General features: G+C 37.2%; 1 protein-coding gene across 1 annotated transcript in view; it reads left to right on the plus strand.

The window, feature by feature from the left end:
* The window catches only part of SUCLG2 (succinate-CoA ligase GDP-forming subunit beta), a 131,741-nt gene that overhangs the window by 36,802 nt on the left and 72,092 nt on the right, over positions 1-22,847 (plus strand). The window contains exons 3-4 of the mRNA XM_040589831.1: positions 22,462-22,561; positions 22,690-22,780. Coding sequence (XP_040445765.1) covers positions 22,462-22,561; positions 22,690-22,780 — 191 coding nt within the window. The remainder of the gene's footprint in view (positions 1-22,461; positions 22,562-22,689; positions 22,781-22,847) is intronic.

A 22,847-nucleotide genomic window follows, 5' to 3' on the forward strand; every position in this document is an offset into this window, starting at 1 on the left:
GGTATTTTGCAAAGGTTAGTATAACTTGGGAGAGCTTGTTTTATCTTTAAAGATGGTAGTAATTTACAAGCTGATATTCTGAATACATGAGCAGTTGGGGAGTATGATCATAAGAGGCTATGGTTATTATTTTTTTGGGTAGATAATCTTTACCTAGAATGGTAGAGCAGTTTTTGAAGCTGAGGATGTTCTGACATTTCGTTAATCTGCTACTTCATATTTGAGAAAGTGCTGTGAATTTAAAATATGTTTATCTACGTTTCTTCAAATATTTGCAGTTTTAAGAAAAGTAAAATATTTCAACACACTTATGAATATGAAACATGTCTTTGTAACCCTGCTGGATTCAATTGGGAGATATTATCTGACTTCCTGCATCAGAGTATATTTAAAATGAGAGACTAACCCTTGAGAATGTCATCACAAAAAACATTTGGGAAGAATCATGTTCAGGTTAGTTCCAGAAGTTAGCTATGCTCTTATTTTAAGTGATTTTTTTTTTTTTTTATTAAGAAAAATCTGCAGTTGACAGTTTTACCTATATGTGGTATATTCTGCCCTGTCCTACAGTTAAAGTTGGCTATTGTTTCTTGCGTCTTTGTGAAGGAGAACATTTTTCTTGCACCTCCCCTGGGCTTACTTCGACTGCTCACCTGAATAAGATAAATAGGGCCAAACTTCAGGCTATAAATCTTAAATATATTTATTGTTCTAAATGCTTAAGAACAGCCTCAGGATTTTTGCAGAAAGTGGAAGGAAAGGCAGCCATGAGAAGTTTACTGTATTAATAGTTAACGATGTAAAGTTACTGGGAAGATTCACCACTGCTGCACTGCACTTCCCTCTACTCCCTGCCAAGTCTCATCCCTCTATTCCTCCAGTTATTCATCTGTGTGTTCTAGTAGTAGTTGTCCTAGTGTGTATGAGTGCTGTGCTCCACTGAAGATTGTCATAATGACCCTGACACTGTGTCAGCATGTCCAAAACCCCATCTTGTTCTCGTTACCGCAGATAAATCTTTTACACAGGTTTTTGTTTGAGCTCATTAATGTTCAGTGTGGTTGATTTCCTGTTTCTTATCTTCGGTGTAATACAGCTTTTGTTTTGGATGTGTTGGAGTAAAAGTGGAACAAGAGACAGTTGAGGCTGATTACTGCAAATTTAACTATCTTAGAAAAAAACTATTCTTATAAAACTTCTCCCCCTACAAATACAGGCTTATGTCTCATGCCGTTAGGTAATCTGCCATTTAAATGTGGTGATTAATGTGTGCTATAAATAACTTGCTTATTTTTATCTCTTGAGTGACATTCCTATTTGAAGTGCATATGCAGATAGTATTTATTTAGCTTCTTATAGATCAAAGAAACATCTAAGTTAGATGCTTAAAAATACTTTTGTAGGTAAAAGTTATTTTACAATTTTAAGGTGAAAAATTTTCATGTATTTTCATATTTTATGTTGTTGGTTTCCAAATGAGAGTCCTGTGTCTTTGCAGTCTATTCAGCTTTGTGTCTGTTTTAACAATTTTAATGTTATGAGTTCTGATTTATGGCTGTTTTTTACACTGAGTTTTTGACATTTAGTACCTTGGAAATAGCGATATGTACGTGCTTCCATAGGCTGTGGTAAGCATTCCTTCAGAAAACTCTAGGCCGATGAGGAAATGAAATAAACTAGTCAACTTAAATACTAGAGAGATTTTTAAAGGCTAAAGTTCAGAGGTAATTTAATAGGAGTTGCATGTCACCAAAGACGTCTATACAATGTGATACTTGTCAGTCGCTCAGAAAGGAATACAATTAGTGCAGTTAACAGCAGGTAGGGCAATGTTAATTATATGCTCTCTTGTCTCTCTCTGGATTGTTGTAGCTATTTAGATCCCTCTTATTTTGCATCTTATTAGGTATATTATACCACAAGAGACTTTTGGAGAGTTAACTGTGACTATTATTTACACAGATGTAATTTATACTGCTTCAGCTGTAAGTCCTGAAGTTGACCTCAGTGTGAGAAGGGGGGAGTGGAAGAGATGGGAGAAGCATGAACAAAACATCACACAAAAATGTTGCCTTTTAAAGAAAAATTGCCCTATTCTATACCTGACACTTCAATAAGATCTAGAACTATGTTCTGCAGCCTAGAGAAAAGGAATAATCTGCTGAAGCATTATTTTCAGCAGTTACCTCTTCTAATTTGTAAAGCAGGCAGACATGATTAAGTGACTGCACAGGAGATGAGAAGTGGGTTTTCCAATGTGGTAAAGCAACTTGCTGACCTTAACTTAATGAAATATTCATCAGTTCTCAACAGTTGTTGGGATGTCAGAGCATCTCTTCTTGAGGATTCATAGGAGGGGCCAGTGGGATGGTGCTTAGGTCACATATTTGTCATTTAAACAACAGACTAGCTGAACCTACAAACTCTGAGCTGGACCATGGTTATAAAGCTGGGGTACAGATATGATCATCTGAAAAGTTCAACACAGATTGGATTCACAGTCCTGCCCATCTGAAGCCGAGAGGCCGCTGAACAGCACTCTGCATAAACAATGTAAACATTTGGGATGTACTGTCTCACCTATTATGTTAGTCCCTTTATAGGTTCAAAACACCAAAATCAGCTGTACGTTCTCTTTCTTTGCGAACACAGTTATTCTGATTTTACATTTTTACCCAGAAAAATCCCTTTTATATGTCAGTAATTGAGAAAGCTCCAAATTCCGCAGTTTGATACGACTGCTCACTCATTGTGATTCTTAAGACTGTGCAATTTCATTGAAATATGTAGAATTCAAGTTCCAAGCGTAATACCTACCTGCAAAATCCCTCTCATTGCTCCTCTTGTAGTAAGCCTAAGTGAAACAGCTTTGCTGATTTCAACATCGTATTGAGATGCATCTTTTCCTGTAAATGCTGACTGCCAAACCAAAAGCTAATGCCTCTCTATTCCTTTTAGATTCATTTTTCTAGGCTTATTTAATGTTATAAAACCTGAAAAACAAGTCTAACTATAATGTAGATAGTTACATCTTTGCTGCTAGGGTAGTGATTTGAGCTTGAGATATAAATGCTAAGCTGTTAGAACTGGTGAGTAGGATGTTTGTATTCCCTCAAAGGACTAGGAAGGCTGTGCACCAGACAGGCTGTTGTATGAGGAAGGCATGTAGGCTTCTAAATAACCAGTTCAGCACCACTAATAATGGAGACTTGTGTCACATGCCTACTGTATGTAAGTGTATATAATGCTGTCTTATCTTTTAACCAACTAAAAAGTGCCTTATCGGATACTAGAATTTGGTTGTCTTATGTGTCCTCCCTCCTCCTTGCAAGCTCTCAAAAGGTAATTGTATATCTTAAGGAGAATCACGGTTTGTATTCCTCGGATTTAAACTTAACAGTGGTCGGCCTCGCTACAGACTGGTTGGTTGTAATTAGACAGAATCTGGTATGCTATCCAGCAAAGTGTTCTGAGCAAAATCATATGTGACAAATCGAATGCAGAATTGATTCAAATGAAATGCTTGGGCAAAGCAGTGTAAGCCTTTCTAAGTTCACAGAAAAAGAGAATTAGAAAGACTGGAGCAGTCAAGGGAAGCACTGGAAAGCCTGTAGCTGGCAGGAGCTTCTTGTCCTTCTAAGTGGGCATTTGTGAGGGTGTGTGTCCTCAGCTTTCGTGTGAGGTTTAAGAGCAGTTCAGCAGTTTGTAAGCTCAGATTCCTTCAAGGACTTAATAAGAATTTATGCAGACAACAGAGGAGATTTGTGGTTCATGAGTACCACGGGTACCTGTAGGTGCTGGGGAACTTCTTTTCTTTCTGCCAATAGCAATGCTTTAATCTGAAGTGCAAGTGTAACCAAAATTGAAGAAATTACTTAATTCAACAATTTTGGTCGCACAGTGGGTTAAAATTTGTATTTAATGATTTGCCTATTAGAGCACACAATATTTCTTACTTGATGATTATTATATTCACAGATGATGATAGATGGCATTATCACCTGATGAAAGGTATCTGAGGGGCTCACTGGCTGCATGGTGAGCACGGGGAGACTTCAAAACTTTTAAGTTATAAGGTTTATCTTTAAAAATTATGTGAAAGCACGAAATGGAATATAATTTATTTTGTTCTATAGGTCATGGCTTTCTCTGACTGAAGATTGTTCTTAAAAGGTACTGTATTTTTAGAAAGCCTTCAGTGAGACACAGGAAGATCTCATAGCATCTGAGATTTGCAAAGTTGTTCTGTTGGTTTTACTTAGATTTTATTAATCTGTGTAAAGTGAGTAAAAATAACTATCTAGTGCTTCTCACTGTAACTGGGTGGCCCAGCAATATGTTATTGCTATTGCCAGCGACAGGCCATCAGCTTTGTAGTTTGCAGAGCCTCAGGACTGAGGCTTGTCGAACTTCCCCTACCTGAACTTTTCTTGACCTGCTTGCAACTGATTGACTTGTTTAGCTGTAACAGCATTTTTTTCTAACTGAGCAGGTATCTGTGGCTAGTTTGGTTTGCTTTTGTTATCTTTGTACAATGCCACTGTGGTTTTACAGGAAATGCAATAATGCAGTGGAAAAATACAGCCCTGGTATAATAAGAGGCTTTGAGAAGTGGAGGCTTAGGGTGTGATGTAGCAGAGTACAGGTACGGGGTGAGGAGAGGCAGTGCACAGGCTTGGTGCGGGAGTTCCCACAGCTAGGAGTAACTCGCCAACGGTCAGTTAAAGAAATGCAGACTATGAGCGAGATAAAACAGTTCCAGCGTTAACAAGGAAAACGAAGAACTGGTATGTAATATCCGTAAAAAAACACTGTATATTGTAAATTCGAGTGACCCTGGACCAGTGGAAAAAAGAGGAAGTTTTAGAAGTGTGTGGATCCTTGAGTGAGGAAGGAGAAATGATCAACATGAACATATTTTTCCTCCCCACAAAGGACTCCAGATGGTGATGACTTGGTCTTACAGCCTTAGACCAGAGTTAAAATGTCAACCTTAGGACCCAGAACAGCACTGGAAGGATGAGCATAACACCAGAAAAAGGGATAGAAATTAGGAAATAGTTGTATAACAATTTTAACTGCATTATTAGTGAAAATTTTTCACATGTGGGTATTCTTTCTTGTTCTATAACAAGTAACTGTAGTATTTTTTTTTTGTTAGATTGTTAAGATTATGGTTATACTTACAATATATTCTTGGCTTTATACATATCTAAATATGTAAGCTGTGCTTTCTCTTTGCCTGTAAACAAGATTTTGAGTGTAACATTGCTAGTAGCCCAGACACCTAACAAGTATGACTGCTGCTTCCCTGAAGCTCAGCTCCTGTAACTCTAGAAGGTTCATGAGGTGTCTGTGCTCCTCTGCAGGAGGCCAATATTTGGGATTTTTAAACATGTCCCCTCCTTTTTTGTTATGAAGCCACAGTCAGTACACTGAGAGAGTTCCTTACTTGAAAATATATTTTTTTTTAGAGGAATAAAAAGACAGTTTCTTTTGTATACATAAAGAAAGAAATGGGCTTATGTGCAGGAGTGAAGGATCTTAAATAAAACATTGTCCTTTTCCTACTTTAGTTCAACTGGGAAAATCAATTTTTGGTTCTTCAACTGCAAAGAAAGATCAAAAGGAAAAACTGACAATCTAAACAAAGGCAAAGGTGATATGGGCTGCTTGCACTCCTGTTCCCTGGTGTGCTTCATACAGGCATTTTTCCAAGTAGAATACATTTACAGAAGAATCAAGGGTATTTTTTTTTTCCTCTGAATCAACGATGTTGGGAGTAAAAGTGACCTGCATATAAAGTGAAAAAATACTACTTTATATTAATTTTGTGGAGTTCTTTGGTGCTAATATAGGCAACAGTTCTCAGATGGGTCAGGTTTCTCATTGCAGAATACTTATGTTTTAAAGAATTATCATTGATTATACTTCATTAGAACTGGCCAAAGTTATCACTTTTTTTTTAAAGCACATTATGTAATGTAAGAGAAAAAAATATTAAGTCCCTTGTACAGTTAGATTCCTTTTATTCTTGCTTATATGCCTTGCCAAATACATATTTGAATCTTCATATAAAAACACATTTCAGTCACTGTGGAGAGAAACTTATGGACATAGACTTTTCTGCTTTGTATTGAATCATATTTTTACCTTTAATAAATAAAATGTGATTTGTAAATATAAGCCTATATGAATAAAAGGAGGAGATTAAAGTGTCAGCAGGAAAAACAGAACGGAGGAGTGTGAAAACTTTCTTTAAAACACACAAACAAAAACCCACCCCAAACTGGAAAACAACTTGGAAGACCTTTTACAAAGTGCATTTGTTATCTTCTGCGTAACTGTAAAACATATGACTTCAATGTATTTTCACTTTTTGGAGAGAATTATTGTGTAGGCATTGGTTTTGTAACAATACTAAATGCTAATTCAATGAATACTGTAAGTACAAAAAATAAACAGACTGTGTCTGGCTTCAGGGAAATTGCAGGAAAATATTTTTGAATGTAGGCTTTGTATTGGTATGTTTGGGTCTTTACCGATGCAGGCAGAATACATTTACTTCTGGGACTCTGTACTTTGGCATGTCTTGGCATGGTAGAGATGCAAATAGCTGTCTACAGAATGCTCATTTGAAATACAGATGGTCTGAAGTTTCAAAAACAGGAATTGTATCTGGCAGCTCTGGGATATTTTGGAGAATCTGGTGTTTTCAGGGAAGGGTACTCTGCACTGTAGCATTTCAAAAACAGAACCTTTAGAAAATGCTTCCAAATGGTTGTCAAAAATGACTGGTGATTTATAAAGTTTAGGGCTGTGATTTTTGATCAAGATTTCCTCAAGTGCTGGGAAGCTCTGAGGCCTTCTTCAAGTCAGGTTTGTCCAATAAAAGCTTTGAAAGCAAATCCACTGATTCTAGACCTTACGTTTTACTGCCTGTGTAATAGCTTTGCAAGGCTGATGTCCATATTACATAAGCAATAAAAATCTGGCTCTGTATTTGATCTATGTAGATTTCGAACCACCTCAAACTACCTGCAGCTTGTTTATTGTGGTTAAGATTTAACGTCTGATGACAAATACTGTTCTGAATTAGGTGAGTGATAAGAAGCCATACAGAAAAACGATGATAGTAGTAATGAAATGTGCCTGATATTCTAACTGTGCTCATCTGCAAGTTTTTTCTTTTTTTGTTCGCTTAATTGATTGTGTAACAGGGTAGTTCCTGGGAGATGTTGACAGAAAACTGCCAACTCCACCCACTCTGTCAGCGATACCATGGAAGTGGCACGGCGGTACTTTATCACTCAGACAGGAGAGCAGAAGCTGGCTGTACCTCTCTGCTGAAAGTAATCCACTCCTAATTTTCAGTTGTATTCATTGTCCTGTTTCTTCTTTTATTAGGCTAGGACAGTTGAGAGCTTTATGAAAAGTTGATTGCATGGATCACACATGACTAATATGGGTGGCCAAGGTCAGAGCCTCAGATGTCTTGTTCTCTCTATCAACACCTTTTCTGCACTGCTGGCTGAAGCTTTTCTCTAGAGCTGCGCTGTACAGAGCTATGAAACAACCTACTCCTAGGGGAAATTACTTTATTTCGCAAGATGGTTCTGGTTCATCGCTGATATTCTTCTCTTGCTGCCAGATCCCTTGTCCCTCTGCAGTTTTCCTAGGTTACAAGCACACTGACAGTGCTCTGCCCTGGGGATGATGGACCCTTATGCTTTGTTCTGTCTTCTGGTTTGGCATTTGGGATACCATACAGGCTGCCTTGAAGGGTGGAGCGTTTCCTTTGAGCACAGGCTGTTGTTCTGTGACATACTAGAGTTTTGTTTAAAACTGTTTGCCTTTCAATAATGTTCCCTATGCTGAAAACCCAGGAAATGGTTGCTATTTCAACTTTGCTGCAGGCTGCAAAGTGACTAGGACCTAACCTCAGTTTAATTGCCACTTCTTAAAAATTGCTTTAGCAAATGCAGACTTGCTCTCCAAAAGTTGGCTGAGGTAGCATCAGAAAAGCAGTTTGGTGTTAGTCAATTGAAAGAAAAGACATGAGTGTAGACATTCAGTTTCAGATCAGTGGTAATAAAGTAAAAGAAAATTATAGTGTATGTTTTCTGATTTCATTTCTCATGTATCCAATGTTTGGCTTTAAAACTCTAGTCCAGAGGCTGTGCATCCGATTCACTTTGAAGAAAAATCTATTGATATCAGAACAGCTATGTTTGTGATGAATTTGAAAAACAGTCTTCCCTTATGGAGCAATAAGAATTTGTATATACAAAGGAGAAAAAAATTAGATTGTGTTAAAAGAAAATAAGGAACGGTTTAGATGCATGTGGTTTTGTTTAGGACACATGCTAGAGATAACGTTTCTTGTGGAAAAAATTGGAAAATGATGAGTATGGTTGATAACTACTTTTATATCCTTGATTTAAATGAAATCAATGATTGCCCTTAGAAATGTCATTTTGGGATAAATGCCTCTACACCAAGACATTCGATTTTAGTAGCAGTGTTGTGTCAGTAATTTAGCAGATAAAATGCTGTTTTTCAGTATTTGTTGGGATTTAAAACATTGATGAGGTTTATAATGGCAGTAATGTACAAAGATTAAACTTCATCCTCCTGTTTGTTAACATTTGGGTTTTTCAGGTGTTACTTTAAATGTGAAGCACAGTTGTTTTGTGGTATAGCCATAATCAGCCAATTAGTTACAGGCCCCTTAAGTGAATATCTTCAGGAAATACTTAAATCTATCCCTTGTTAACTGATGAAAGTGTGCACTTCTGTGGGGTTACTTAGAAAATTATCTTCTTTCAGACTTCATCTATTTTCTCTAGCAAAATATGGTATTTTAGCTTAAATACCCAGAGAACTTTTAAAAGCAATTCTGAAAGGCAAAATGGACAAATGATTATGACTATATTTGAGGTAGCGTATACTGCGAAATGGTTGTCGCTGTTTTCTTATGAGGAAGCATCTGTGGAGAGCTGTTTAGCTCCCAGTTTGCTGCCAGTTGTTTTCTACTATTGTGTGTCATGTCCTACTTTAGATTGAATCATGTAGACCATGCTGCAGGTTCTTGAACATTTAAAGCGAATGCCAGCATGAAATGCCCAATGGAATACCAAGGAAAGAAAAGGCAAAGCAGTGGACTTCATGAGTTGACTAGCCCCCTAATGAGGATGTAGGGTTCGATTGCACCAACTGATATATATTTGTATGTACATCTTTCCAGAAAGAAAGATCCCAGTGGCAGGACTCACCTTCTTATGTCTCCCACAATGTACTGATGAGACTGGTAATTTAAACCAGATTGACTTTAATACAGATTTTCAAGTGTTCATAGTAACAGGAAGATCCACACATTGCTCAACAGGCAAGATTTCAACAATGGGAACATCCCATTTCTCACACTGTGACATACCGTCTAGACATCTATATGGATTTGACATTGCCCCATTATGACTGATCAGTAAGATACAGGAGTAACTATGTCTGTTCAGCTTGCATCAGGTCGGTAAGATGTGTTAGACCTGCTTACTTTTAATATGTTGTAGAAGTGTAGATTTGGGGAACAGATTGTTACACTGGGAAACAATGTTGTTGAACATTCTGTTCTCTTTTAATAGCTAAATTTGTAAGGTGTTTGTGTATGTGAGTGTGTACATATATATAGATATAGATTTGTAATATGTATCTTATTAGTCAGACCTGTGCAGTCCTTGAGTATGTATCCTTCTTAGTAAGTTTTTAGGTTATATTAGCACTGACTGAATTACAGACCTGACACTGATTGAATATTTCTGTACTATTCATGCAAGCAGCAGTCAAATTGAGCTCTTTTTTTAAATTAAAAATCATGAGAGCAATTTTCACCCTTCTTTTGCCTCTCCATTCACTTTAATTTTTATATTCTGTAATTTAAAGCATGCGTATTCCATTTTAAGTTTTTAGATTAATGAAATCTTTATGCTGATAGATCTGCATATATGTGTGTGTAAATAGAAGCAGTATATAGATGTTAGGGAAAAAATGTTTCTGTGAATATGATTTTGAAAGGATTTTAGGTTTTCTCCTCCTTGGCTTATCTTCAGTATAGCCTCAAAATCTCTTCCTGGAAAAGGTGAATTTGACAAAATTGCAGTCTTGAGAATTCATAGAGACCGTAGCATACAGTATTATTGAATGCAAGAATTCTGCAAATTTCAAGACAAGTATATTTTGAAAGGGATACAGTCCTCGTAACTTTAAAATAGACCATTGGTGCCTAAGTATATAATATATTTTCTTCCTAATACTTTTTGTTTAGCAAAATCTGTTGTTAATATTATCCCCAGGTGATGTGCGGATAATAAGAAACATTCATAATATATGAGTGAACAAGTTGACATCTAACTGTACTAGAGGTGAGTATTGCTTTCCAGGTACCCATGGCCAGTGCATGCTCCGCACGTCTGGATTCTCATGCCAGACAATAAAATACCTCTGTCCATCACTTTGACTTCCAGTAGTGAGCAGGAGTAAAAGCAGTTATCCAAGGTGCTTATAAGAAAACTTCTCCCCTTATGTACATTTTATTCAAAAAATGGTCCGATGAGGCCAGGTAGCCTTATTATTTCCATTTTACAGTAACAGACATTAAGAGTTTATCTAACTTCAAGTACTCAGGCGGGACTCCCAGATCTAATTACTCTACAATCAGCACGTACAGAAGGTGTAATAAAGGGCAGGAAGGAAGAAAGAAGGTGGCTGTTAGGGGATTATTCAGAGCAGCAGCTTAAGTTTTATTTATTTGGTGTGGACTAGTTTCTCAATTGCAGTTGCATGCCTGTGTTGGATAGTGTGAATTCTTACTCACTGAAAAACAATGAGGTCCTATAGTAAATTGACAGGCTTCCAGATCCCAGTCCAGTCTCTGACATGTGGATGTAATTTCTCTGGCTGGCAGAACTCTGCAGATACTTATGGCAAGGTAGGAACAAACCTGTTTGCATATCCATGCCATAGGTAAAAGGTGAAGAGTATCAGAATCCCAATGCAAATTGCGCTTCACAGATCTTCATACAAGCTGTTGTTACAAAGTCTCAGTTCGAGAAGGATCTCAATTACGATCTTTGCGGCATACACTGTGATTAATTGTAACATCCAGAGGCTAGCATGGACCAGACATGTCTGAACTGTGAAAAGGCTGGGAAAGCGATTGGAGCTTCCTGGGCATCTGTAGGCATTCCAAAGCTTAATTTCCTTCATGTCAGTTCAACCACATGTATTTTTATGGGGTTTTTTTAGTGCCTAAAGATTAGAAAATAACTTTTAGTTGTTATTTATGAAACACCATATGGCACTCTGTAATTCTGGCTTCTCATGGAATGAAGAAAACGAAATTAATTGGAAATCACACTCAAAAAACTATTGTTAAGTTGATAGAGCTAACAGCTTGTCCAGCATCCTCATACAGAGCATGTTGTAGCTGCATATAGTAACAAGCAACTCTTCATAAATCTACAAAGAAAACTAAGGGACAGAGAGGCTGAAACAAGAAGAGAAGCTGCGTATGCTGCTACAGTGCATGGTCATGAATGGTTCAGCTAACAAGCTACTGGTTAAAATCAAGGATACAACATGTATTTTGATAACTGCATTACAGTGTGATCTAAATTATTAATATTTTCTTCTAGGTTCATGAATTACAGGCTCGTCTCGGGGCATAAAAGGCTTTTTGTTCTGTTATTTACTTTAATCTTTCTTCATGATGCTAAGCAAGTAGAAACTTGTTTGATCCACCCAACTCACTCATTGCAAGCTTATGTCTCTTTTATGGTTTCTGTTCAATGAGTAGTGAACAGTTTTTTCTTTTTTTTTTCTCTCTCTTAACCTTCCCCTGATAGACAGTTAGTCTTCAAGCTGAATTTGTAAAGTTTGCATTAGCTTGCTTCTACCAGAGAACACTGAAGACGTTTAATACAATGGTGTAAAAAAGAAGTCACCAAGATGAAAGACCATAAACTTTATACAGCTATGAAAAGTGGCACTCTGCGCCCCCACCTCCCTGTCCCTGTCCCACATCCCTTATCTTGAACGTTCCCTAAATTGCCTTTCTCCAGTGTTTTTGAAAAGTGTCTGCAGATGGTGTGATATTAATAAAAATATCACAGATCAAAAAAGAAACCCAGAAAAAATATCTAAAGGAAGTGCTTTTTTTCTTAGAAGACTAATTACCATTGGCACGGATGCATTGTTAGGGATGCGTTCTGGATGGTTTTATGTTGAATGACCTGGCACACTGCATGCGTGTGAAGGAATTGTATAGGTTGGATAACTTTATGAGGCTGTAAAAAGAACATCATTCAGGTAATAAAGATTTGACACTTGATCTTCTAAACAAATTTTTTGGGCTTTAAATCTGAATTCACCAGTGTGTCGTTAATCAGTGTCCTTTTTGTGGAATAATTAAGTCTGGAATGTTGAATTAACTATTAACAGATTTTTATAATGGATCTCCTCCTAACCTTTTTCCAATATTAGATTATTTTGGCAACCACTTCTATTTCACATATGCTGTGAGTAAACAAAATTTAAGAGGAGGATGACAGTATGTCTTCTCCCTTGTTAGTTGTGCTTAGGTTATGACTGGTATTATCTGACATAAAGTTATAAACAGTTGTGCTTACCACAGACGAAACTTCATCTGCCTACAATAGTTAATATTTACCAGTTGCCAGAGGGCTAAAATATTTCTTTTTGTACAGCTTAATGCAGAAGGGGTTTTAAGAAATGAAAAGCTAGATATCATGAAAACTAACATCAGTAATCCTGAGAAGGATTTTAAGCAAACTCTGCAGGAAAATATACCCAGAAATAAATATGCTTATTATTCTGGTTGTAGTGTTTCTGTTTTAAATGAATGTTCCTTTTTGTATTTCATTGCCTTTTGTCATCTTTAAACCTTTATGTGGTGAGCTTTCTCTGTCTGTTTCAAATTTGGATAACTCTGTTTTCTAGAACTGGAGTTATGGAAATTAATGACCCTTTGCCCAGAAGTCTCCGATTAGTTAACCTCCACTTGGCAGGAATGAAACATCAGAACCAATTCAGATAGTTTTCTTCTTGATGGTTTTTTTTTTTCCTTTTCACTCTGGGTGAAATTCACTGCTACTCCAGATGGCCTGTTCATCACTTAAGCCCTGCATATATCAGCAAAAGAACTTAAATATCACATAGCCTTGTGCAAGCCCTCTGCCCAGCACATCTGTTACTAGCTTTTACTTCTTCATCTGGATTTTACACCTGCTATTAGACGTCTATTAGAAGCCATGCTGGAAAAAAATATTTTTTTTTTCCTTAAAATGCCATAGTGCTTATTTTCATTGTGGAGTCAGATATTCTTTTTTTCTTCAAATCGAAAATACCTCTGTAAATGAGACTACATTTGAGTGGTAAATACTGTGGTCTTAAAAATATCCTCTTTTAAGTATGTAATTCCGAACCATAAGTAGTTCTTTTTAATGTGCAGAAGGTAAGGGGTGAGGGGGTGGTTGTTGTTAATTGGGGGTTGGTGGTGGTTGGTTGTTGTTTTTTTTTTTTTTGGGGGGGGGGGATGTCTGTTGCAGAAGGTGTTGGGGGTTTGGTTTTTGGTGGAGGGTGGCAAATCAGTGTCATTTTTTTCTCTTGCTTCAAAATTAGGGCCAGGAAACAAGGGCATTTGTATAATAGGAGCTCCAAAGTAAAGCTTTCCAACTTTCTGTCTTTAGCACTACTGAAGCAGACATAAATTCTTGTATGTGATCATTTTCCCATCCAGATGTTTCCCAGATAATGACCAGTCTAGCATTATTTTCTTCAGAGGCTCAATAAATTATTTGAGCAATACACTGAACGCTTTTCGCTTAATGTCTTCCACATAGTTGGATAATGAATTGGACTACTGGAGGACATTTCAATGCTACTGGGCTTGATTCAGATCAAAATACTGCCAGATTTGCTATTCTTTCACATGTTTCTAGTTTTGGGTGTAGGTTGATTTATTTATGGTTTGAAGAGCAAACTGTGTGGTATCTAATGCAGCCCTGCACAGTGAAGCAAAAACTAAGGGATGTAAGGCTAAGAGGTAGAGCGGAATTGTTTAACGGTAACTGTCTCTGGGAGGGAAATGTTAATTTTGCTAAAAATGTAAATTTTCAGCTAAGAGCTATTGAGTATGTTCATTGCTTTGGGTAAAAATGCAAACTGTAGAAGAGCTTTAGGTCTGGAGCTTCAGTAAAAATTTCTTCAGAAAACATGGCCAAGTCCCACTCAGGGAGATATTTATGCATGCACTCAACTGCCAAGCTAGCAGTAGTGTACGCTTAAAATTTACCAGATAACTACCTGTTTGATGAAAGCATCAGTATTGTGCCAATGTAAATTACCGTAAAGAGGAGAAACGACCGCTGATGTGGTCACAGCTGATGTGACTTTGAGTACCGTGTAAGCAGGGCAGTCCCCTGAGGCTGGGCGGTGCATGCACATGTTAAGCTGTCAGGTCACTTTGTCCTGGTGTTTCCAAGGCAGTAAATAGATGATGAAACCCTTTGAAGGGACATAGTCCTGCCCTAGTAGTGGCAAACTTGTGGAAATTGGATCTAGAGCTGCTCCACCTTCAGATGCCTCCCTTTTAGTACGTGGCCTGTTTCTCATGCTTTTGAAGGCTGTTGGTTCTGCACCCAACCATGGTGTGATGTGCTCCAAGTTTCTTTTAGCATTGCCCTCCATTGTAATGTTTATTTTCTAAGGATCTTGCTGGGCATAGCAGGCTTGTATGTAAAGACTGTACTCAGAAAAGGGCTAGTTATCAAGTCTGTACTTGAACGGGGTTTACCTGCCAGATACTACATTATGAATTTGTTAACACTTCTTAAGTAATAGTGGTGATGCTGCGGTTGTCTTTACTCTCTGCCTATTTACTTGCTTTTTTACCATGTGAATTCCCAGGTTACTTGCTTATTTTTCTTATTTTGTGCCCCATGTTTGAAAACATCCCCTACTACAACAGTTCTTTTATGATTTAAAGTGAATTATGAAAAAACAAATGTATGTTCCTTAATTTTTGTTTTCTACGCTACGTACAGATTTTTCAAAATCATCTCCACAGTTCAGTAATGATAACAGAATTAGAATCAGTCAGAGAAGGCTTTGTGTCTTTTGTGCCTTATACATAATCGCAAAGAATGAAATTTTGAAAGTGTTCCAGGAAAACAGGTGTGTGTATTGTTGCAGCTAGGGGTGAGAACAGTGTTTGTTCTTAATGACTGCTTGACTTCAACACTACAGATTGCATAAAACCTGTTCTCTGAATTGCATTAAAACAAATGGTGTTATGGTATTCAAGCAAGAATTTAGGACACAGTTGAGCTGCCTGAGTCTGCTAACTTTAAAATGTGTTTTATTAAAAAAAAAAAAAAAAAAAAAAGTTTATAGGATATTGGCAAAGAAAACTTGAAATCCCTGTAAGCTTTCAAAGGTAAAGATGCAAAGAAAACTGTCAGTATATTCATTCCGCTACAACATATTTTTTTTTGTAGTTTAGGGAAAAGGGAAGGAAGGAGAGAAATAACTTGCTAAAAATCTGGGAAAATGTCAAATTTTGAATGACAGTTGTTTTAGAAAGCAAGTCTTGTGATGTATCTATGTATTTTGTATTTGTAAGAAAAACAGGTCTACTAAACCACGTGCCATTGCGTGCCCAGATTTCTCAGTGTATAATAGATTATCCCGAGAAGCTTCCATGGTGGTGTCAGGTAATAGGGAGCTCAACTAATACACAAGGAAAAGTGTTCTTTGCTTGCTTTTACGGTCTCTTAAAGTGAAATCATAATTTGTATTGACATAACATAATATTATGAAGTCTAAAAGTTGCAAGAATGAAACCGGGGGGTGTAATGACAGAAGAACATTGTCCGTTTGTATGGATTTTTCCATGTTGTTCAGTGTTCACTATGCAGGATGCCAGGTTGACGTTGCATGTTAGAGAAAGTGGCCTCCTCTGTTTTACCCATAGAATGGATGTTGCCTGCGAGCTGGCAGAAAAAGCTTTTGCTCATTGTCAGGATGCTTCAGTGTTCTGCCGTCAAATGAAGAACTTGTTCCTCTCCTGACTGAGTTTTCAAACCACATCTCTTGTGTTTTTAAGCAAATGTGGCAAATAGTACTTTTTCTACACCCTGTGTCTATTACAGAGGAAATCTACGTTAAAAATGAGAACCTGCATTGAAAAAAAGAAAATGTTAAAGGCTGGAAAATATCCAAAATAAGACATCCCATGGAGTTTTAAATAAGCATATAAACATTTATTTTTTCTTTTATCCCTTCCTTAATTTGCACCTTTTTCTGCGCGTTATAGTGGTGCTGCCAGATCTAGTGAGGCTCCTGTATAAGACTGCTGTATAAGTAATTTATCAGGTTTAACTTAAATGTAGGACATGTGCATACTTGATTACTTTTACTCTGGGAAGGTTTAAGAGTGCAATATTAAGAGTGAGCTTTAGCTTAGGTGATTTTATCTAGCTTTAAAATTTTTATCACCTATGAAGTGTGTAGTAATGGTTATGAAAGCAATTAATAACAGCAGTGACAGAATCAAGAGACTGACTAATTTATCATTATAGATTTTAATGAGGCTTATAATCTAGCAATAAGTATACAATATATTCAAAAGTATGGAGTTATAAAAAGGATGATTTATTTAACTTTAATTCTAGACTAGTCTGAAAACCAAAGGTTGTAAAACTAGGCGTGTAAAAACATAATACTTCTTAGTGATAGAAGAATGAAAATAACAGAGGAAGAGAGTTTAAATTAAAATTAAAGGGGTAAAAAAAGCTATTGTTTAACTTCATGCTAAAGACTTTTAAGCACACCAGTAATTTTTTTGTAGATGTGGGAGGTAATTTGTGGATGGCTTCTTTTTCCCATCTCAATCTGCTTACTTGGCAGAGCGTGGGAGCTGTGTCAGGTGCTGCATCCCCGGGGTTCTCCGAAGATGGGGAGCCATGGAAGTGGTGGCAATCCTTGCTCCTTGGGAAAAGCTGTCTCAGATTTCAGAGCGAGTTTGTGTAAAGAGACCCAAATGTGATAAGTTATTACAGCAACTTTAAGATACAGTGCTCAGTTTGGGAATTAGACTTTATTACCTTTTTTTTTAATATTGTATTGTGTTTATTATGATCTTCCTTATAGCTTTTATACTTCTTCCTTCTTTCTTGTGCTGAAGTAAGTATACCAGAGTGTCTCTGGACAGGGGTATTGTTAAAAAGTAATAAGCACCTGACAGGATCTTGCTTGAGCAGTATAACAGGATGGCTGAAATTTGGAAAATTAATTATAGCCAGTCTTTCCCAAAGGTAAGTTAGAAACTCAGGTGGTAGTGGTAGCATTAAAACAAGAAAGAAGCAAGCAACAATAACAGAACAGGACAGATAAGACCCCCTAAAAGCAGGTTTCCTTACTGATGGATCAGCTAGAGATAGGCAAAAAAAAAGAAAATTAAATCAACCCAAGCTTGACCCTTCCAGCACTTGTAAGGCGAACCACATTTTTTTGGAAGACAAGCTCTAAGCTGTGGAGATGCAGTCTGGGGGAAGTTGTCTAGAACCCTTACATGATACTGGAGCATTTGCAGTTTTACATCAACACTGGTGAGGAAACTGAAGTAGGAACAGCATGTAGGTGTTCTGGGTTGTATTGATATCTTTATAGTTCTTGTACTATCCAAAATGAATTATAATTGCTTTCAGAAAAGATCTGTAATGTTTGCCTTGTTTTCCTCCACTCCCATGTTATGAAAGTTAAGTTATAAAGCAGAGTGCCGGAAAAGCCTTGCTTTGGGAAGGGAAGCACAGAATTTACTGTCTTAGGAAATCGGTGTCCAGCATAGGTGGTTGGGAGTGGAACTGGTCATCCCATGGGAATCTCTGCCAGTCCTTAGTAGAATAATATTCTAGACAACCATGAAAAAGATGGTGACTAAAGCTTGCCTGGCCAAAAGGAGGCTTAAAGTTGCACATGCCCAAGCGTAACAGAGATTTGTGTCCCTCAGAAGTCTTACCAGGTAAATACATCGTCAGCTTGGCCTCTGCCTCTTCATAGAGGTGGAGATTTTGGATCTGGTTGCAGGTTCATATACCCCGTCTGGCAAAGTTCTTGCAACTAGTTAGTATCTGCCTGTCCATGCCAGACTGGGGTGGTCCTGTGCGTACTGAAGGGTGGAGGAGTCTTGCTAACCCCTGCTGCCTTTGTAGAAACAGCTCTCGTGTATTTATAAACTTGGTGTTTATTCTCACGTTTGGGTCAGTAAGGAGACAGTGCTTCGTAAGACCTTGATTTGGCACGTCCTCAATTGTCTTCATTGCACTGCTCCCATGACACTGGGTTGCTTCCATCTATTTTGCAATGTATATTAAGCTCATTGCAAGAGAGGTCAGTGCGTTTTCCAGTGATGCTTTGTTGTTGCTGCAGTACTTATGGTGCTGCCAGGGTTTGGAGTCAGCCCTTCTGTGATCACTTGCCTTACACAGGGGTAAAAATACACTAATGTAATACTGAATCGGGTCCTGCATTTTTAAAAGAGGTGCAGACGCTAATTAATTTTCACAGAGCCCCTGCAGACAGAGAAGCAGAACTGCTGAAAGTCATATGGTGAGGCAGCAACGTGATTAGGATTTTGTGTGAGACCTCCCTTTCAGTCCTGTGCTCTAATTCTGTAGTGTAGCGTGCCTTGCCAAAGTAGTCCCAAGTACTCTCTGATAGAAAATCTTTTGTTCAGAAATGGGCAAGAGTGAAGCCTATTAGCATGCAGTCTTACATTGTCTGTTCTCTACACTAGTTTATTTTTGATAAGCTGCAGCACATTTTAATGTAATTACTAACACGCCTAATTTGCAATCACACAGTCGTATCAATAATAATGGAAAGTTGTTCACAGGTAATAAATTAGCATACCATATAACTAGCAGAACTATGGTTCTCAGTATATTGTTTCATGATCAAGGATTCAGTAGTTAAATATACACAGCAGTGGGCTGAGGACAAGCTGTTCATTTTTGCTGCAAGCAGTACCAGTGGACTGGAGTAATCATAGCTCCCAAAAGCAGGACTGATTTTATTGATTTTAAATAGGCTTTTTATTATAGAACTGAGCCTATTACAATTGCAAGGAGTATCGCTGCCACATGTATTCACAGCGCTGACGGAAGGGAAGGGAAGGGGGTACATCGTTGAATCCAGCATCGGGGATGCTTGTCCCTCAGAGTGTTATATTCTGTCCTGCTGAAACATCTGAATTTATTTAAAAGAAAAGTACTTCAGGCTTTTTTTTTCTGTGTGGTTGGATTTAAGTTTTTTTAGAAATGTGCTTAGATTAGACCCAACTACAGTTGTGAAATCTTAAACTGAGAAGTAAAGGTCTCGCTTATTTATTGGCATCTGACTTAGGGGCAAGATCTATTTTGCTCCATTTTTTTAAAGGACTGTGGAAATGTTCACGTCTCTCTTTTTCTGTAGATGAATGTAAAAAAGACAAATAAAAGAATGAGTGAATAAACTGTTAAGCCTGAGATATTAACGTATTCAAGTTATAATTAGTTAAGAACACATGCTGTTTCCAGAAATTCATCATTAATCTGCATGGAGCAGTTTGTGGCCATTTGCTGCTAAATTAGCGACACTTAAAAGCAGTCTTTTTTTTTTGTATTATGACAAAAAAATATATCCATACATACATAAGAAGCAGTCAATTTTGAAATTTCTGTTTCTTGGGGGGGTTTGTGGTTTTGTTTTGTGGGTTTTTTTTTAATTTACACAAAGGGTTGTCAGTGGACATACACAGAAGTTCATTGAAGCCTTTAATTGCCAAATGCACTGCTGTTGAAAACATTGCACTACAGTTTATGGCAGTGTAAAGACATGTTGCTTGTGCTAGGTTCTCTTAAAATCCAGTATTTATAACCGCACAGCCCTGCTTAAACATTTTTCCAGTGTTACTACAGCAATTTGGAAAGATGCTGATGGAAATTAATTACATGGTTTTGTTTTTAATTGGTTTAATGCTGACTTTGCAGACCTTTTTTTAGATTTCTTTTTTTAATCTGTTTTTATTGGACCCTACAAGTGAAAGTGAGTTACTTCATATATTCCAGCTAAACCCACTTTTTTTTTTTTCTTTTGGGGTGGTCTTTTGTAACATAATTTGGAAATTCAGGCAGGGGATAACATAAAAACTTTGGGCATTTTCAGAAATCAGCTCTTTAAATACAATGGTGATGTTAAGTACTGAATCAGCTTGGTAAGTACTGAATGATCAAGCCTAGTAACTGTAAAATAAGATCTGGCTGGTTTACTTCATTTTAGAGAGCTCGGGCAAATAACTGTTGAATTAAATTGCTTCCTGTTGGTTTCCCCCAGGACAAGGAGAACCTGCTGTACTGTGCCCTGCTGAGCTGCCGTATTGATTAGTTCCTCAGATCTAATCTTTACATGGTTATGCTTACTTTCTAGTGTGCTTGTTTATGTTTTTGATAGTTGTTTTTCTGAAGTTATTGTATTGCCTTGATAGTCCTCTGGTGGATTATAAAAACGTACACATTAATTCCTTTTTCTCCATTTGTTGTAGCCAAATGGAGATAATCAGCACTCCTGTAGCATGTGGTTAGGAATGAGGATAATGATCACTCACATAATTGATATCCCGTATCAGTGACAATCAAAACTCACTTTGTCGGGATGGTTGGCACCTAAAACTGATCTAATTAAATACTTGCAGTATCTATTAAGAATACTATATTAGATCCTTTATCACAGCAGCTATTGTGATTTTAGAGTTTGCTTCTGTAGGTTGGAAAGTGATTTATAGTTTTAATTCATCTTAATAATTTGTGTGCTTAGGAAATTCTTGATATAAAACTTTTTGTTGCATTTAAATTTCCTTGTTATCTGCCTTGCATTGGCATGAATAATAGCAAGCCTAGAACATGAATATATTGGAATGTATGAAGTATTTTCAAGGAGAGGGCTTTTGAGGTTCAGAATGATATATGTCAAATGTTACTGGATGGATAAACGTGTGGAAGGATTTTGCTTTGAGAAGCTTGGAAATCAGGTATCTCTTAGTGCAGTACCTCCAACAGCTGTGTTAAAAATGCCTTTCTGTTTTATCACAAGAAATACAATATTTATTTCATAAGATTATTCTATCCTAAGATCCAACTTCTTTTCTGGTTGTTGACATTTATTACACCGGAACTTTGAGGTGATGCCGTGTCAGAGCTGGTCTGCACCAAAACTTGCCACACTTCTAAACGTAATATTTAATCATCTGTAAAATGGTTTTATATAATAGGAGTGTAGAAAACTTGTGTTTGTTTGAATGAAAGTATCCATGTCCTCTGTGCAACTTAAACCATAAATTTGTCTTGCCAGTTTAACAACAAATACTCATGTTTTCTTGCATACTTACATTAGGATCTTGTGATTCAGGGTGTGACCTAATCCATACATCACTGAAATCACAGATTTTCACAGTCTTCAAAAAAGGGTAACAAGGTTAGCCTTTTCTAGGCATGCTTAATGCTGTGATAAAGTTAGGATCTTAGACTTCACAAAATACCTGGTGGTATTATGGTAAATGTGCAAAGTGACAATACTTAGTATAAATGAACACCTTACAGGCACCTGGCAGGTCTTTATGCTTCAAGGAGCTGCTATGGTCCGTGCAGCTGCAGAGATCATAAGTGATGTGGTTGTTTGGTTGGTGTTTTTTCTTTTCCCCTTTTCACCCTCCTTAGGGATGTCGGGATTGCTTCTATTTGGAATGTAGGTCTTGGTGCAGTTGCTTTTGTCACTGTGTCTTGCTGCACTTTGCTGTTACTAAGCTACTGTTACCCTCCAATTGCCAAAGATTCAAGTGATGCCTCACAAACAGATGAACACGTTTTCACAGCTACTTGGAGGCAGGGAATGCTTCTTTTGGGACCACATCCATAGGTTTGCTTACGTGTGTTGAGAGCAAGGAATGGAATTTATTTTCCTTGATGATCATTTGTTTGTTGTGTGTTTAAGTCAAAATATGATCTGATTCACGTTTTAAGAACTGTGCCAGAGTGTAAGCTGTTGAATTGTATGCTGCTTATAGGATTGGTTGTGCAGACCACATGCATTAATGGCACGGGTTAGATCTAAATAATGACATATCTATCCAGCTGAAAGTTTGTGTATTTACCATTTAACTTCCTTGAAAAATCCTTTTTTGCAAGGTTATGTTAGAAAAAAACTGAATTTACTCTTGTTTTATTGCTCACTAGTTATGGAAAAACTTCTCTCTGTTTTTAAAGAGTCTAACCTGGAAATTTTTTTTAAACTTACACTAACAAGCTTGATAAATTACACATGATAGAAAAGCAATGTGTTTTTCTTCTACAGAGGCAAAGGAAATTGTTCTGAAGGCACAGATTCTGGCTGGAGGGAGAGGAAAAGGTATTTTCAATAGTGGATTAAAAGGAGGAGTTCATCTAACTAAAGAGTAAGTCTTTAAAATTAAGAAAGCATAAATAAATTGTTTCTGTTGCAATATTCAAGCTGTTTACAATATCTATGTGACTGTTTCTTTTAATATCTTTCAATAAACCAACCTTTTTCCTTTGTTTGTAGCCCCGAGATTGTTGAACAGCTTGCTAAACAGATGATTGGGTACAATCTGTCAACAAAGCAAACTCCAAAGGATGGTGTGACAGTTAAAAAGGTAAGATTTTTGCCTCTTGAAAGTTGAGAACTGTGTTCAGCTGCAATTTTGCATTAATATGCTGGGG

Source organism: Falco naumanni, chromosome 4, assembly GCF_017639655.2.
Source record: "Falco naumanni isolate bFalNau1 chromosome 4, bFalNau1.pat, whole genome shotgun sequence".
Taxonomy (NCBI): Eukaryota; Metazoa; Chordata; class Aves; order Falconiformes; family Falconidae; genus Falco; species Falco naumanni.